This window comes from Staurois parvus, unplaced genomic scaffold (assembly GCF_062004578.1).
Source record: "Staurois parvus isolate SC_StPar_1 unplaced genomic scaffold, SC_StPar_1.0 ptg000258l, whole genome shotgun sequence".
NCBI classification, from domain to species: domain Eukaryota; kingdom Metazoa; phylum Chordata; class Amphibia; order Anura; family Ranidae; genus Staurois; species Staurois parvus.
This window is the reverse complement of record NW_028318054.1, coordinates 5564017-5582480: the sequence shown is the minus strand read 5'-3', so window position 1 is coordinate 5582480 and position 18464 is coordinate 5564017. Positions and strand designations below refer to the sequence as shown.

The 18464-nt window shown below is 41.4% G+C and overlaps 1 protein-coding gene across 1 annotated transcript in view; it reads left to right on the top strand.

The window, feature by feature from the left end:
• The window catches only part of RSBN1 (round spermatid basic protein 1), a 53765-nt gene that overhangs the window by 25215 nt on the left and 10086 nt on the right, over positions 1 to 18464 (top strand). Inside the window, exons 2-5 of the mRNA XM_089681072.1 lie at positions 5248 to 5927; positions 12035 to 12172; positions 13607 to 13749; positions 17974 to 18141. Of these exons, the coding sequence (XP_089537198.1) occupies positions 5248 to 5927; positions 12035 to 12172; positions 13607 to 13749; positions 17974 to 18141 (1129 nt within the window). The remainder of the gene's footprint in view (positions 1 to 5247; positions 5928 to 12034; positions 12173 to 13606; positions 13750 to 17973; positions 18142 to 18464) is intronic.

Below are 18464 nucleotides of genomic sequence, written 5' to 3'. Positions count from 1 at the left end.
TAGAATCCAAAATGTCCAACGAAAAGTACACTAGTGAAGAGGCCTACAGGATTCTGAGCATGTCAGGTGAGAGCAAAGGGGAGGAAGACTCCCTGACACACTCTCCCTCAGAATATGAACCTGTAGACCGCAGCGGAACCCTGACAGGTAGTTCACACAATGGAGAAGAGGTCCCTGTTAAGTTAAGGCATAACCGATCCCATGAAGCTGAAGTTCTAGGACGCATGACTTGTCTCATATACAGCAGAGTGCCAGTACTAGTGCTGCACTACCTTTTGGTGAACTGGCGAGCACCAGCAGCCTAGTACATCCTGGTCTTTTTTTTTTTTTTATATATACCAGCACTGCAGTATCATTTTGCTGATGTGGCGAGTCCCATAAGTGCAGTACAAGCTGCTGTCTGGGGGACACTACTACACAAGTAGTGTCCCGCAGCCACCAAGAATTCGCACACAGGCCCGTACAGCCCCTAGTGTCCTTCCGGACATGCTTGCAAATCCTGATTGGCAGCCCACAGATTCTGCAGCACCCGTACTTCCCCCATTCACTACCCATCCTGGAATTCAGCTGGAAACAGCAAATTTAACTCCCTTTGATTTTATGGAGCTGTTTTTCACAGAAGATTTGTATAATTTTGATTATGGGCCAAAGCAATTTATAAGCTCAACAATGTATCGCTGCAAACCCAAATTCAAACCTTGCCAGACCATTCTCATGGAAACCCATTACGGTTTCCGAATTTAAAACCTTTTGGGGCCTAACCCTCAACATGGGCATTGCAAAAAAGAATCAGTTGTGATCGTATTGGTCCACAAACCCAATTCATCATATGCCTGTGTTCTCTGCTGCCATGACCAGGCATAGATCTGACACGATAATGCGCTTCATGCATTTCAGTGATAACACATTCTGTCATCCTTTGAGTGACCCATCTCACTGAGAAATTTGCAGATGTGTGTATGCCCCAGCAAAACATCTGCGTGGTTGAGTCCCTCATTCACTTTACTGGCCACCTTACATTCAAACAGTACATTCCTAGCAAGCGTGCCAGATATGGGATCATTTAAGACGGAAGAGACAGCGAAGTAGAACCTCCCAACTGCCCAGACTACATGGGAAGCAGTGGCAAGATAGTTTGGGACTTGGTGTCATATTTTTTCTGTAAGGGATACCACTTATACGTGGACAATTTGTATACAAGCATGCCACTATTTCTACAATCTTGAAAGTGGCTCATGTGGCACCATGCGACCTAATCGCCGGGGTTCACCTCAACGGCTTGTAAATACCTGACTTAGAAAAGGGGAGAAAGCCTGCTTGAGGAATGATCAATTGCTCACAGTGAAGTGGAAGGACAAATAGGATGTTTTCGTCCTGTCTTCCATTCACGCAGACGTGACAGTCCAAATTAGCACGGTATCTGGCGTTGTTGAGAAACCCCTCTTTGTCCACGACTATAACCTTAACATGGGAGGGATGGACTTCAACAACCAAATGATGAATGCATACCTAGTTTCCTGGAAAGTTCTTCACTGGTACAAAAAGGTACAATTTATTTTAATTGGCTATATACATATACTGCTTTTGTAATTTACAAAGCAACTGGATGAAGTGGATCCATCCTAAAATTCCAGGAAGAGATCATCACAGCCCTTTTGTATTCAGAAGGTGCTGTGACCCAATGCTCAAATCCACACACTTTTTTTTTCTGGCAGACATTTCTTTTTGTTTTTTTATGCAACCTGTGGGCTGAATGAAAAAAAGATAACATAGCATATACACCCAACAAGTACCAGCGACGTACTAGTATATCACTGGACTTTGAGTGGGTATACCAGGATGATGCCTGCAGCTGCAGGCATCATCCTGGTGTCGTATTTTCAGCCAGCGATCAGCTTTCATGTAAAAGCAATCCTAGTTGCTAATTAGCTGCAAGATTGCTTTTACAAGCAGCGGGAGAAGATTCCCCCCTCCCCCGCTGCCTTCTCGGGCAGTCCCATGCTATCGGAACCTGAGAATACAGCCGGTGTTTCTGCCAGCTGACCATAGAGCTGATTGGAGACCGGAATAGTGCCAATCCTTTCTATAGTCTAAGAAATCAGAAGCTACAAGCATTTCATCACTTCAGTTTTGCAGGATATAAACAGCGCCATTTGTAAATTGGGAAGGCATCTGATTACACCAATATTGGTGAGATTAGATAATGTAAGGGCAGGGGAGATATCTAGAGTCTGATAGACCCCAGATTTCTCAAAAAAGAATATATGACAATGCTCATTGAGGTTATAGGGGGATATTTGCATTCCCTGTGATAGCATTAAATGTGCTAAAAAATAAAAACAAAAATGAAAGGGACAGTGTAAAAAAACCTTCGTTGACCCCGTGCCAGTATGTAAACAGTGGTTGCACCATGCATGTGATGTATCGCTGCAAACATCAGATCAAGGGCAGTACTTCTAGCACTAGACCCTTCTGTAAATCTAAAATGGTATCTTGTAAAGACTTTTAAAGCATTCCCTATGGCTATTAAAAATGTATGCAGTTTGTCGCCATTGCACGGGGCATGCACTGTTTTAAAGCATGTCATGTTTGGTATCTCTTTACTCGGCATACCATCATCTTTTATAGTTTACCATATAATTGGCCAATATATTGTGTTTTTGTGCATTAAAAGTAAAAAGTGTATTTTTTTTTTTTTTTTAAATAATTTGTGCATGAAAAATTGCTGCGCAAGTACTATGTGACATAAAAAATTGCAGCACCCACCATTTTATTCACTAGGGTGTCTGCTTTAAAAAATATGTATAATGTTTGGGGGTTCAAAGTAATTTTCCTAGCAAAAAATACTGTGGGTTTTTTTTTTTTTTATGTGAACAAAAAGTGTCAGAAAAGGCTTGGTGTATTCAGGTGGTTTGAAGAGTAAGTGATGTGTGGCATAAACTTCTAATGCTGGACATAAAATGACCTTTTTTGGAAAGTAGACACCCCAAACTATTTGCTGGGAGGCATGTTTAGTCAATAGAAGCATTTATTTTATTTTATTTTTACCTCACGTTTTTGGAAAATGACAAATTTTTTTTTTTTTTTTTTTTTTACAAAAAATTGTCCCTTGTAAATTATATATTGCTCACACATGCCATGGATATATGTGGGATTATTCCCCAAAATACATTCTGCTACTTCTCCCAAGTATTGGGATACCACATGTGAGAGATTTTGTAGCAGTCTAACCAAGGCACCTTCAGGCTTTTAAAGGGCTTTATTTCCTCATTACACTTCCTGACTACCTATCAGTTTCGGAGGCCCTGAAATGCCAGGATAGCACCAAACCCCCCAAATGACCCCTTTTTGAAAGTAGACACCCCAAATAATTTGATAAGAAGCACGGTGAGTATTTTGCAGATCTCGTTGTTGCCACAAGTGTTTGGAAAATTTAATTTCAAAACCCTGCGAGGGACAAAAAAGAGATCTGAAAAATACTCACCATGCCTCTTTCTAAATTCCTTGTGGTGTCTACTTTCCAAAAAGGGGTTATTTTGGGGGGGGGGGTATCCTGACATTTCAGGGCCTTCGAAACTGATAGGTATTGAAGAAGTGAAATGAGGAAGTTACGCACCTTCAGGCTTTCAAAGTGGTCATTGGATTTCAGGCTCCTGTATGTGGCTAGGCTCCCAAAAAGTCTCACACATGTGGTATCCCCATACTCAGTAGAAGTAGCAGAATGTATTTTGGGGTGTAATTCCACATATACCCATGGCTTGTGTGAACAATATATCATTTAAGCAACAACTGTGTGAAAAAAAAAAGTTTTTGTCATTTTCCAAAGACTTGTGGGAAAAAAAATATATCTTCCATGGATTCAATATGCATCTCAGCATATAGCTTAGTGTGTCTACTTTCTGAAAAGGGGTAATTTAGGGGTGTGTGTACTGTCCTGGTATTTTCACACCTCAAGAAATGTGAGAAAGCAAAAGCTGTGTAAATTCCATTATTTATACCAGTGGTCTCCAAACTGCGGCCTGGGGACCGGATGTGGTCCTTTGCTTACCTCTGTCCGGCCCTCAGGGCTCTTTTCCTCCAACTGATACAAGACACTATTCCTTTCCTCCCACCAACAATGGGGCATAATTACTGCTACTGACATCAGCAATGAGGCACTATTTCTCCCATTAACACCAACGATAGGGTACTATTCCTCCCACTGACACCATTGATGGGGCACTATTTCCCTCCCACTGACACCAACAATAGTAAACTATTCCTCCCACTGACACCAATAATGGGGCACTATTCCTGCCACCGACACCAACGGTGCGGCACTATTTCCCCCCAATTACACCAACAATAGGACACTATTTTCCAAACTGACATCAATGATGGGGCACCATTCCTCCCACTGACACAGCTGCGCACTATTCCTCCTGCTAACACCAACAATTGGGCACTATTCCTCCCATTTACACCAATGAAGGGGCGCTACTCCCCCTAATAACAAAGGTGCGTTGTTTACTCCCACTGATTCCAGGACAACTACTCCCAATGGCCACAGTCCGGCCCCCCAGAAGTGTGATGGACAGTAATCTGGTCCTATGTTTAGAAAGTGTGGAGACCCCTGATCTATACCATAGTTTGTAGATGCTATAACTTTCACACAAAGCAATCAATATACACTTTCATTTTTGTATGACCGCACAATTGTCAGTGCTGTATAGCAACTAGCGCAGTGCTGTATAGCAAAAAATGGCGTAAATTGCAGTATCTATACCATAGATTGTAGATGCTATAACTTTCACACAAAGCAATCAATATACACTTATTGGGATTTTTTTTTACCAAAGACATGTAGTAGAATACATTTTGGCCTAAATTTATGACTAACTTTGTGTTTACTATATATTTTTTATAGCCGAAATTAAATATTGTGGTTTTTTTTTTTTCAAAATATTTGTCATGAGGGACAAGTAAATTGGGACCCTGATGTAGTCCTTGGACAAATAGTTTTTCAAAAAATTTCCACATCCATGAACAGTGATCAGTGTTAATAATATGACACTGACTGGAAAGGGGTTAACATCTGGGGGCAATAAAAGGGTAAACTGTGTGCCTAACAAGTGTAAAGTGTTTACTGTGTGCGGCTTTTACTAAGGGATGTGCCAGTTTTTGTTCCCTGCTCTGCTTTAGGTATATTTCTAAGAATAAATCCCTGCAAATTAACTAGTGTTTTAATCACTTTTACCTCTTCCACAGAAATTCCAGATGAGAATGGCAAATCCCAGAGAGTACTAAATGACGATAAGGCTTTCCTTCTTAAAAAGCTCAAGAAAAAGAAGAAAAAGAAGCATAGAGATGATTTAAGAGGAAGGCGGCTGAAAATGTACAACAAAGAGGTCCAGACTCTGTGTGCTGGACTGACCCGCATTAAGCAGGAAGCCCTAGACCAAGTCAGTGTAGGAGTAGAAATGAACCAGGAGTCCTGCAGATACCTAAAAGATGAACAGCTTTGTCGATCAGACCTTGGAACTGAAGAGTACAGAGTTCCTCAGGAGGTCCAGATGCCCTTTGCATCTCATCAAGAGCACTGTATCCGTACCAGTATCTTAAAAACAGAATCTCGATTTAGCAGACTAATGCATGAAGAGAATCAGTCGAATGGTGGCGCCCCAGTTTTACATGCTTACATGGATGAACTTTCCTTTTTGTCTCCTATGGAGATGGAGAGATTTGCGGAGGAGTTCCTTGAAAAGACTTTTAATGAAAATGACAAGAGTGCGTCCTGCTATGCTTTGGCCATAGTGCATGGTGCAGCTGCTTACTTACCAGATTTTCTGGACTACTTTGCTTTTAACTTTCCAAATACACCAGTTAAAATGGAAATCCTTGGCAAGAAAGACATTGAGACAACAACAATTGCAAACTTTCATGCACAGGTAAATGTTGAACCTATAATTAGAAAGTGATATTGAGCATGTATTTTAAACAATTGTAAGCTTACATTTGTTCTATTGTGAGATGTATATCTTGAATGGCTTGTAAGGCACATCATTTGGTTACTCTGTAGGACAGGATAAGTCATGTCCTGGGGGAGTTGCCAATGTGCCTGAAGGAAAGGAAAGCAGCTGAAGCCATCTTAGTGATGTTTCTATTGTTCAGGGGTGGGCAACTGTGGCCCTCCAGCTGTTGTGGAACTACAAGTCCCATCATGCCTCTGCGAGTCATGATGCAACTGTCAGCCTTTCAATGCCGCATGGGACATGTAGTTCCATGACAGCTGGAGGGCCGCAGTTGCCCACCCCTGCTATTGTTGGTAAAAGCAAGAGATTATGGATTTTTGTTTTTTTTTTTTGCGATTCACTTCATAAATCTAAAACTAATTCAGAAATATGCATTGACCAATTGTCAGTATTTTATAATATTTTTTTTTTTTATTATTACTACTCTAGAAATATGTTTCTAGAACCAATTTCGTGATGTTTTTGGTACATTTATTCTCATATCGGTCCCTAGCTGCAGTTTTCCTTATATCAAACTGTTCAGGCTAGTTTTGTTGGCATATGGATATACAGGAGCATTTTTTGTGTCCTCCTGTTTGTAAAACATTGTTGTAACTTTCTAAAGGAATCTCCGCCACATATGAATTCATTCTATCAGTTAGGCAGGCCATACATTTATACGATTTTCTTTCCTTCCACCACAGGTTGAAGGAAAGAAAATTGTCAGTGTTGATGGGGTTGTCCCCGCCCACTGCGCTTTTGTATTCTGACAGCAGCAGGTTGCCCAGCCGTCAGAATACAATTATCAGACATTCAACAAAGAAAAAAAAAATCAGACAGGCTGGTTGAACTGGCATTGATCAATAGATCAGCGTCTGTACAACCAGCCTTCCTGTAGATAGATCAAAATGCGGCCTGTTCCTGCTGAACCTAATGGATTTCGATCTGTCTATGGCTGGCTTTACGCTGACCATGCACTGAAGAAAAAAACAAATGTAACAAATTTACTCCATCCACAATAAACAGCACAGATGGACAAATCTCCCACTGCAGATATGGTAGTCTGACAGCTGGCTGTCAAAATACTGTAACAATGTATGCATCTTTTTGCCAGGCTCTTTCAGTGTTTCAGTCCTAAGGATGTTAAGTGGAAGAGTTCAAACAGGACCATTCACATAGCAAATTTCAGCTGTGTTCTGATGACCGTGTTGAAATTTGTTGCTTATTGGGTCAGTTTCGGCAAAGCACAAATTGGGCATGTGATCAGATTAGTAGTTACTAGAAAAATATAAAATTGCTCTGTATACTGTCTGTATAAACTTGGCTTACAGTGGTGGGCAGGCCGAATGATCAATGCCTAGATTAGCTGAATTCTTGGCTACTTGCCAATTTTGACGCTTATTTGTATAATATGCAAGTTTAGTCTGGTACTATCTTGCAGATTGGAAATGTGTAATCGCGCTACGTGAAAAGTACAAATGCTGCTAGCACACCAATGGGTATCCTTGGCTAAAATGGCAACATAAAAAGTGCTGTGCTACTATCAAATTAAATTACATTAAACCATACAGTGACATATCAAGCATATAATGAATCCAATAAATGTCTTCAGTCGCACAGACAAAATTTAGCTTGCAATGTACTCCTCTTGCAGGTGTAAAAATCTGAAAAGCGGTCAACCACATCGCCATGTGCTCCTCTACCGCATGCTATGTAAAAGGTCAAATGTCTCTTGATGTAGATCCATGGGATTAGGGTATGCCATTAGGGCAATCGGCATTATCCTCAAATCTACTGGTCCCTTCACTCTCAATTAAACTTTTAAAGAAATTAAAATTCCAAGGGTACAACATAGTGTAAGACCAGTCACAACTAATTTTTATTAAAATGCAAAATACTTACAAAGGTTAAAAACTCAAGCACTTTTATAGTATAAGCCAGTCCCAGAGTGGAGTGGACTGCTTCTGGATATTCAATGCGTTATGCTGTCACGAGCGTTGGCTCCGCCCTAGCGTTTCAATATAAATGGTGTTTGCCAAGACATTTGTTATTAAATACATGTGATCAAGCTGACGCTTGTGATGGCATCCCACACCCAAAGGCGAACACACACGAATTTGGTCATGCACATGAGCAGCGATGGTTCCACATGTGAGGCATCGCTGCAAATGTCAGGTCCTGGGCAGTAATTCTAGCACCACACCTCCTGTGTAAATCTAAATTGGTAACCTGTAAAAGCTTTTAAAGCATCGCCTAGGGATAGTAAAATTTTACGCTGTTTCTTGCCATTGCGTGGTTGTCCGCAATTTTAAAAGTGCGACATGTTTCGGAGCTATTAGCGTAACCTCTTTTATATTTTACAAAAAACAGGTATTTATATTGTTTTTGTGCATTAGAATTAAAAAAAATTGTATTTAAAAAAAAAAAAAAAAAATAATAATAATAATTTGGAAACCTGTTGCGTAAATACTGTGCAAAACCCACTAATTTATTCTCTATGGCCTACGTTTAAAAAAAAAAAGTGTGTATGTGTATATATACCGTATTTTCCGGCGTATAAGACGACCCCCTACTTTTCCTGTTTAAAATATAGGGTTTGAGCTATACTCGCCGTATAAGACTACCCCTCTTCCAACGCACACCAAATAAAAATGAAAAAACATCAGATTTGATTTCAATATGGTATCCTATTTCAGTATGGTATTCCAATGATGGGGCGCTACTCCTCCCACTGACACCAATGATGGGGCACTATTCCTCCCACTGATACCAATGATGGGACACTATTCCTCCCACTGACACCAATGATGGTGCCCCATCATTAGTGTCAGTGTGTGAGGAATAGAGCGCCATCATTAGTCAGTGGGAGGAATAGTGCCTCATCATTGGTGTCAGTGGGAGGAATACTGCTCCATCATTGGTGTCAGTGGGAGGAATAGCGGCCCATCATTGGTATCAGTGGGAGGAATAGCACCCCATCATTGATATCATTGGTGTCAGTGGGAGGAATAGCGCCCTATCATTGGTGTCAGTGGGAGGAATAGCGCCCTATCATTGGTGTCAGTGGCAGGAATTGCGCCCCATCATTGGTGTCAGTGGGAGGAGTTGCACCCCACCATTGGTGTCAGTGGGGAGAATAGTGCCCCATCGTTGGTATCAGTGGGGGGGAGAATAGTGCCCCATCGTTGGTATCAGTGGGGGGGAGAATAGTGCCCCATCGTTGGTGTCAGTGGGGGGGAGAATAGTGCCCCATCGTTGGTGTCAGTGGGGGGGAGAATAGTGCCCCATCGTTGGTGTCAGTGGGGGGGAGAATAGTGCCCCATCGTTGGTGTCAGTGGGGGGGAGAATAGTGCCCCATCGTTGGTGTCAGTGGGGGGGAGAATAGTGCCCCATCGTTGGTGTCAGTGGGAGGAATAGTGCCCCATCCTTGGTATCAGTGGGGAGAATAGTGCCCCATCGTTGGTATCAGTGGGGAGAATAGTGCCCCATCGTTGGTATCAGTGGGAGGAATAGTGCCCCATCGTTGGTATCAGTGGGAGGAATAGTGCCCCATCGTTGGTATCAGTGGGAGGAATAGTGCCCCATCGTTGGTATCAGTGGGAGGAATAGTGCCCCATCGTTGGTATCAGTGGGAGGAATAGTGCCCCATCGTTGGTATCAGTGGGAGGAATAGTGCCCCATCGTTGGTATCAGTGGGAGGAATAGTGCCCCATCGTTGGTGTCAGTGGGGGAGGAATGGTGCCCCATCATTGGTATCAGTGGGGAGAATAGTGCCCCATCATTGGTGTCAGTGGGGAGGAGGAATAGTGCCCCATCATTGGTATCAGTGGGAAGAACAGTGCCTCATCGTTGGTGTCAGTGGGGGAGAGGAGCGGCTGCTCCTTCTTCCAGTTCGGCCGCTCGACTTTCGCGGGGCCGCTCGGCTCCGCCTCCTCGCCGGTGATTGGTCGCCTGTGTGCCTTTCCAGTGCTGGCGCCCAATCACCGGTGAGGAGGCGGAGCCGAGCGGCCGCGTGACCATCCAGCGGCCGAACTGAAAGAAGGAGCAGCCGCGCTCCCTGGACCGGATCGTCGTGGGACCGGAGCCAGGTAAGGTACAGCAGCCCCTCTGCCCACCCTGTACTTAGTGTCCGTTGGAGGAGGGGGGGCGGCGCCGCGCCGCCCTTCGAAAAAGTGTTGCCCTGACACCGGCTCGCACCGGCGTATAAGACGACCCCCGACTTTTCAGAAGATTTTCAGGGGTTGAAAAGTTGTCTTATACGCCGGAAAATACGGTGTGTGTGTGTATATGTGTATAGATGTGTGTGTGTGTGTGTGTGTGTGTGTGTGTGTGTGTGTATATATATATATATATATATATATATATATATATATATATATATAATTTGGGGGTTCTAAGAAAGTTTCTAGCATACAATACAGATTGTTACATGTCAAAGTACCAGAAAAGACCAAGTATACGCTACTAGTATTTTTTTTATTTATTTGTTCTCGTTCAACCCAGCGGGCTAAATGGAGAAAGAAAAAAAAAAATGATGGAGGGACGGCTCCCCCACCGAAACACTCCAGTCAGTGCTCTCAGTCATTGGCTGAGAAAGCTGATTGGGAGCTGATCGGTAGTACTTTTTCGGTCATACCCCTTCAACAGAAACCAGCCTAATGGCTGGCTTCTGTCAGACCAGCTTCCGTACACATGGGCCGAATGTTGGCCGGTTTCGATTGAACTGGCTGATGCTACCTGACGTTTAGCCGGTGTGTACTAGGCTTTAAAGTGGATGTTATTGTTGATTATTATATGTGTAATCCAGCATTGATGTTTATAATAATTGTGTACAGTAGTGACAAAGTCTGATATTTCTTTGTGTGGACAATTTTGTAACTTTTCTCTTGTCTGAAAATGATGTACCATGAAGGTAAAGCAGTGCTTCTGCCAGACAGACCTAGTGGTCTGGTTGTAGCTCAGGAACTTGCATTTCTGTGACCAAGAGGGCTATACTGAGTGGAGCTTTGTTCTGCTGGTGTGACTATGACTACATTTATTCATATAGGTCCCGTGGTGAAATTCAAACAATTGTAAAACGTTTTTCCTAGGTTTGCTACAAAGATGATTGATTGGATAAAGGCAGCCTTCCATTACTATGGAATCTGTAAAATAACAGGCATTCTGCCACCAACACTTTCAGTCAGTTTTAATATTTTTGCAAAGAAAAGATGGTTGGAATTGGTTGAATTTCTGTGTTTTGCATGTTCTCCCTGTGCCCGCATGGGTTTTCTCTGGGTACTCCGGTTTCCTCCCACACTCCAAAGATATGCTGGTAGGTTAATTTGATCCTGTCTAAATTGTATATAAATACCTGTTAAAAAAAAAATAAATATGGCCAGCATTAGGAAACCATGTCCCTCCATCTTTGTAGCTTATAAGTTTTACTTCTTTTACAAATGAGCCTGATTGACTGCTAACACAAAAAAGACAGTCATAAAAGCTAGTTTGAATCTTCTAAAGTTTTGTAGATGGGACACTAGAAAATCAGAGCTTTTCAAAATGTTTTCTAACCTGTTAAATTTCGTCTTTAACATGATATGCTTGCATGGCACAATAAAGACCCTCTATCTGCTGTCATTGTAGCTCTATTGGCACAAACGTTTCACCTGCATGCTGCTGACAGAAAAGACCTGGAGGGACCCAACTACACAGCCATTTATGAACAAGCTGTTCTTCTCTTATTCATAATACCTAGTACTTATATACATTTTCTAAAAGTGCAGATCTTTCACTTTTCTAAGCTGAAGGGCTTAAAGTTATTGTCATACAATGAGAACAGTAAAGGCTATTGCTGGTATGTGTAGGCAACTGAGTTTAGGTCCACTTAAAAAGGTAACTAAAGCTGGAAAGTGAAAATGTATCCTGGTATAGGGAGCCTCTAGAAGCATTAATTGTTCCTGAGCAATATCCTGAAATGTTTTGTTTTGGTTTTTTTCAGCTGTCAAGAAAAACTTTATCTCTGTGATACTTTTTTGATTTGGTTATTAATTAATTCCTCATAGGTCAGCAGAACTTACTGCTGTGGCACTTACAGAGCTGGTCCAATGCGACAAATCAGCCTGGTTGGAGCAGTTGATGAAGAAGTTGGAGATTTTTTTCCAGAGTTCCTAGACATGTTGGAAGAGTCTCCATTTTTAAAGGTTAGTTTGACATACACATTCTATCTGACTTTATCTGATGTGCCTTATGTTTAAGGTTCTCCACATGCTTTTACTTGGTTATTGCTACTTTGGAAGTGGCTAATTTACAGTAATATTTTGTCTTTACTGTGCTGCTTTTCAGTTGCAAGCTGTTCTGTGTTACCAGTATTGTAAAAAGGGCTGGACTAGTTGGCTGGACCAACTAGTTTCTAGGGACCTTGCTGTCAACCCATTACTAATTCTTTGTCCTGCCCTCTTGACTGTTTGGTGATGCAAACGGTAAACTGAGCAGTGGCGGGACACTTTTGTTTCCCAAATCACCCTTTAAGGCATAAGTTTAAAGAGGAGCTCCAGTCAAATTGGTGTTTATTAAAAGTTAGCAGCTACAGTTTTTGTAGCAGCTGACTTCTAATAAACAGACACTTACCTGTCCCAGGATCCAGCAATATGCTCACCTGAGCTGTTGTTTAAAATTGCTGTCCTTTTCCCTGGTACCAGAACCTCAACTGTGGGCACTCTGCTGAGACTGAACTTAATCTAGGCGCTGGAAGCGGGTGCCTGTCAAAACTAGGTACCTGCTTTCCCATCCCCCCCAAAAAAGCATCATTAAGTAAAGAGAAGGAGGCCTTAAATCTACATTTCTTTTTTTTTTTTTTTTTTTTCCCCCCTTCTTTTGGGCTTTAACTGCTTTTTAAATATGTGGCTTGACAGATGTTGGGGGTGACCAACAATTTAAACCTCACTACACAGTGGGTGTGTCAGTGTAATAAACTGCATAATGCAAGCAGTGCAGAGCATGCATTAGTCAGTGACTGCATTAGACAATGAAAAGCCTCTTTTGAGGCTCATTTCATCCTGGACAGCGTCACTGAACAAAGATTCTCATTGGTTAGGTCACAACGCTGTGTGGTAATGTTTTAAAGTGGTGGACCATTTATATCAGCTGGAGAGAATGGTGGAAGATTGAGACCAGAGGAGTCTACATATGGTTGACTTTGCTGTTGTTTTTGTGTGGCATATTATGGCAGCTAATTAGCAACCTCCGTGTAGCAGAAGAGAAACAAATTGAGACATATCTGGGAATTAGTGTTTCACCGCAAAGAGATGAGCATGTGCAGAAGAGTACTTTTCAATAAAAGCATCACAGTGAGAAATGTATTGGTTAAAATTAAAATGACCAAAGCAAGTGTACTTGTTCTAGTGTCTGGTTAACCTGGGATGGGATCTTTCAAGGAATTTTGGATGAGTTTTTATTTGGTGTAAATGTTATTTAGGCATGCCGCACAATATTTTTAACTTTTGTGTAATGAATAATTTTCATGCTAGAAAACTACAAAGCTTTTTAAGGTGTCCCATGTATTGACACCACTGTGTGTTGATTAAAAGCTGCTTGTGAAAATTCACTATATTGTAATGTCATGTTTGTGTTTACAGATGACTTTGCCATGGGGGACAATGTCTACACTTAAGCTTCAGTGCAGATCACAAAGTGATGATGGACCTATTATGTGGGTGAGGCCAGGAGAGCAAATGATCCCCACAGCTGACATGCCAAAATCCCCATTTAAACGTCGAAGGTAAGGGTGTCTGTTTTGTTATTGTGCAATATTGTATTTTCAGATTGGCTATCAATTGTGTAATATCAAATGCTTTCCAGATTGAATATAGATTTAATAGATTCTTTAGGAGCGCAATCCTGCTTAATAGTGGTTAATAAATAAAGGTAAGCACACCTTCATCTTGGTGGTAGATTGTATGTCCAGTGTACTATATGTTCAGTGTAATATTGAAATTTGCCTTGAGCTTCTTCTTTTAGGAAAAATATTTGTTTTTGGACAAAACTTTGCAATCGGGAGTTAATGTGCCTCTTCTGCAACAAAGGCTTCCTACCTTCCTATTTACAATCCACTTCAGTATGTGCAGCTCAGTGTACGTTCTTGGCTTGTGCTGGGATGAGTGCTTTGCCATGCTGACGAGTGAGCTTGCTGGAATAAGACAAGTTTTTAGTAGTGGTGTGCCGAAATGAAAATTCTTGGACTGAAAATTCAGGATACATTTGGCCGAAATCAGAAATGCACAGTTTTTTTTTGTTTTTTTTTAAAGAATATACAGTGCTCAAAAAAGTTAAAGGAACACTTTTTTTTAATCAGAGTATAGCATCAAGTCATTTAAGCTCCTGGGATATTTATCTAGTCCATTAAGTAGCAGAGGGGGTTGTTGATCAGCTTCATCTGCTTTGGTGTTAATGAAATTTAACAGGTGCACTAGATGGGCAACAATGAGACGACCCCCAAAACAGGAATGGTTTTACAGGTGGAGGTCACTGATATTTTTTCCCTGCTCATCTTTTCTGGCACTTTTTCACTAGTTTTGCATTTGGCTGGGGTCAGTGTCACTACTGGTAGCATGAGCCAATACCTGGACCCTACAGAGGTTGCACATAGTCCAACTCCTCCAGGATGGCACATCAATACGTGCCTTTGCCAGAAGGTTTGCTGTGTCTCCCAGCACAGTCTCAAGAGCATGGAGAGGAGATTCCAGGAGACAGGTAGTTACTCTAGGAGAGCTGGATAGGGCCATAGAAGGTCCTTAACCCATCAGCAGGACAGGTATTTTCTCCTTTGTGCAAGGAAGAACAGGAAGAGCACTACCAGAGCCCTACAAAATGACCTCCAGCAGGACACTGGTGTGAATGTCTCTAACCAAGCAATCAGAAACAGATTTCATGAGGGTGGCCGGAGGTCCCATCCTCCTCTATTGGGCCCTATGCTCGCTGCCCGGCATCATAGAGCATGATTGGCATTTGCCATTGTACACCAGAATTGGCAGGCCCTGTGCTTTTCACAGATAAGAGCAGGTTCACCCTGAGATGAAATTTCAGCAAAATGAAATGGCCTGCTGCATAATTTTTTCACTTTGATTTTTGATGTGTATTTGAATTCAGTCCTCTGTTTGATGGAAATGAAAATTATCAACCTACAATGGGGCATTCTTACATACCTAACACATTACCTAGACCATGTCAGTATAGATATCCAGCATGATATTTTTCCCCATTGAGATCTGATGTGTTTTCAAAGTGTTCCTTTAATTTTTTTGAGCAGTGTATTTCCCAAATAGTCTTCCAGGACAGCCCCTGAGATATAGGCACCTCCTCCAACAGGGATAGGTAACACATCACCAAGTACACTTTAAAAGGAAGTCCCTCTTTGGTTGGAGGAAACACAAAAAACTGACCAGTTCAGAGGAGATGTATCACCTGGGCGTGAGAGAGAGGCCTTTGTTTTTCTGGCTAGACGTTTCTTCCAGTCGCAGCTTTACCTACCTGGCTCCCCTTGGAGCAGCTGGAAGGGTTATCTGCTAAAGACCATTCCTCAGTATGGAAGGAGGTTTGCTTGGTTCCCTTTTTCTTTCCATGCCTAGCGAAGGCCATGTCTGGAAGTGGCATTCCCTCTTGACAGGGTCAGCACAAGTAGCGTGGTTTCCCAGTCTGGGTGCGTGCACTGGAGGGCACTTTTTAGCAGGGGCTCACACGGTACCTGCAATGGGTGTGTGGCCTGTTTGTGTTCCTGTTCGACTAGATGATGCAGGGGCATTAATCCTGGTAGGGGTATAGTCATTTCCAGACTTGGTTGGAGCCACACCGATTTCTAAAGTAGTACATGCACTACTTTTGGTGCTATTTACATAGACCTCTGTATCAGATGTCTTTTCAAATCACACCTGAAATCGGCAAAGTAAGGTTTAATGTGACGGGTGTAAACGCGTTTTCGGCAGCCATTATTGGCACCTTTTTTTTTTTTTTTTTTTTTTTTTCTTCTATTTAGCTTTTCATTTAAGGGCTTGTTCACACCATACGTGCATGAAAACAGAAGGAAACTGACTCGGAGAGTTTACTTGCATAGACTAGTGGTGCACCGAAATGAAAATTCTGCTGCCAAAACCCAAAATTCAGGATGCACTTGGCCGAAAACCAAAATGGACAGTTTTTAAAAATTAATATATTTTTCAAATTAAATTTTTTGGAAAAAAAATTTCAATGATTAAAAAAAATATATATATACACCAATTTTTGTAAAATGTGAAAGATGATGTTACGCTGAGTAAATATATATCCAAACATGTCATGCTGTAAAATTGTGCACGCTCATGGAATGGTGTCAAACTATGGTACTTAAAAATCTCCATGGGTGACGCTTAAACAATTTCTACAAGTTACCAGTGTAAAGTTACAGAGGAGGTCTAGTGCTAGAATTATTTCTCTTCCTCTAACATTTGTGGCGACACCTCATATGTGTGGTTTGAACACCGTTTACATATGTGGGTGTAGCCTACGTATGCGTTCACTACTATGCATGAGGGGACAGGGGCACTTTAAACTTTTTTTTTTTTTAGAGACCGTGTAAACTAAAAAAAAAAAAAAAAAAAAGGTTTAATCACTTTTATTCCTATCACAAGGAATGCATGCATCCCTTGCGATAGAAATAAGTAGTGACAGGTCCTCTTTATGGAGAGATATGGGGTCAGTAAAACCCCACATCTCTTTTACAATGTAAAGCATTAGATAAAAAAAAAGCATTGATCCAGTGCTTTAAGAAAAATTAAAATGGCCTCCGGTCCTCCAAGGGCATAGAGATGAGTGAAGGTCATCTTTCCTCCACTTATCTCTATACCCAGAGCCGTGATCGTTCGGTGGTTTCTCAGGTAAGGCTGAGAACCACGGAGCAGCTAGTGTTGTGGTGTGAACAGGGCACATAGAGAACAATTGATTTTGTTGTGCCCTTGCAGAATGCATGCAGAAAAACTGACATCACTGCACCATGCTGTTAACCAGCTGTAAAGTGGAACTTTAGTCAGCAAATGTCCTGCTAGATCACTTCAGGCTTGTCCCTTTTGCAGGATAGCTATGTAAAACCTTAGAAATAAGTGCCTATACTGTTTAAAAGACAGTAATATAGTGTCTCACCCTGCTCTGCATATGATCAGTTGCTCTTTGTTTTTCGGCCGAAAATAGAGCCGAAAATGTAGAGGCTGAACTGCTGACAGTCTATACTTTTACTGCTGCTCAGGTGCTCTGGGCTTCAGCAAAATTGCATCCTCCAGCAAGATGAAACGGGAACAATGCTGGAGGCAATTTACAGCACACAAACATTTTGGTAGCATAATAATGTGAAATGTATGTTCCTTGCTAAAGAACATTTATTTATTTATTTTATTTATTTTTTTAATCAAGTGGTTATGGGTAAAGTTCCACTTTAATATATACTGCAATTGTTGACTCCTACCAGGATATGGTTAACGTACATGTTGCACATTACCGTGGCTGCGAACATTGGGTTATAGCCCAATTCAAGATTTCTATTATGCAATCTTAGAATGTTAAGTTAATGCCGCTTTCTGTAGATTTGGATGCTTGCCACCTGAACAAGGCACATTAAATTGGAGGCTAAATACTCGCTTTTTCTTAAACTTTAAAAAAAAAAGAAGAAAAACCCTTCAATGGTTGCCTTCATATTTTAATGATGGACCCATTCATGAATGAAAAACACCTCTATGCCTTTTTTTTTTTTCTTTTTTTATAAAGCATGAAATAGTCTGAAGATTGAGGGAAAATGCCATTGCTTCTGGCAAATGTATTTTCCGTTTTAATTCTCTAGCCTATATTTGAAAGTGTAAAAGAGAAAAGTTCATTGCACAAAGCAACTGTGAATAAGACAAAAAAAAAAAAAATCCTACATTCAGTTTGCAGGTAAGTAGGCTGTATTTACCATATGTCCTTTTTTGTTTACTTTTTGTTGCAGGTCCATGAATGAGATAAAGAACTTGCAATATCTGCCCCGAACTAGTGAGCCTAGAGAGGTCCTCTTTGAAGACAGAACAAGAGCACATGCTGATCATGTTGGCCAAGGTTTTGACTGGGAGAGTACAGCAGCTGTAGGGGTTTTAAAGGCCGTGCAGTTTGGAGAATGGTAAGACCAGTAAGAGCAGAAAAGCTGCATATTCTGTCATCCAAAAAAGTATTGACTAATTTCCAACACGGCATATGCATTTTATAAAACCTAGGCTCAAAACTCAATATAAGACCTGGTTCACATATATGTAGATTGGATGCGGTATGAACCACATCCAATCCACACAAAATGTGAAATAACAGGCACTATGGGAAGCAATGTTCAAATACTTCTGGTGCGCTGGCAGTGCGGATTGGAAGTCTTGTCCAATTTCTGAGCTTTGCAGGTTAAAGGCTCATTGACTTCTATGTGAAGCGCTTCTGAATCGCATATGTTATGAG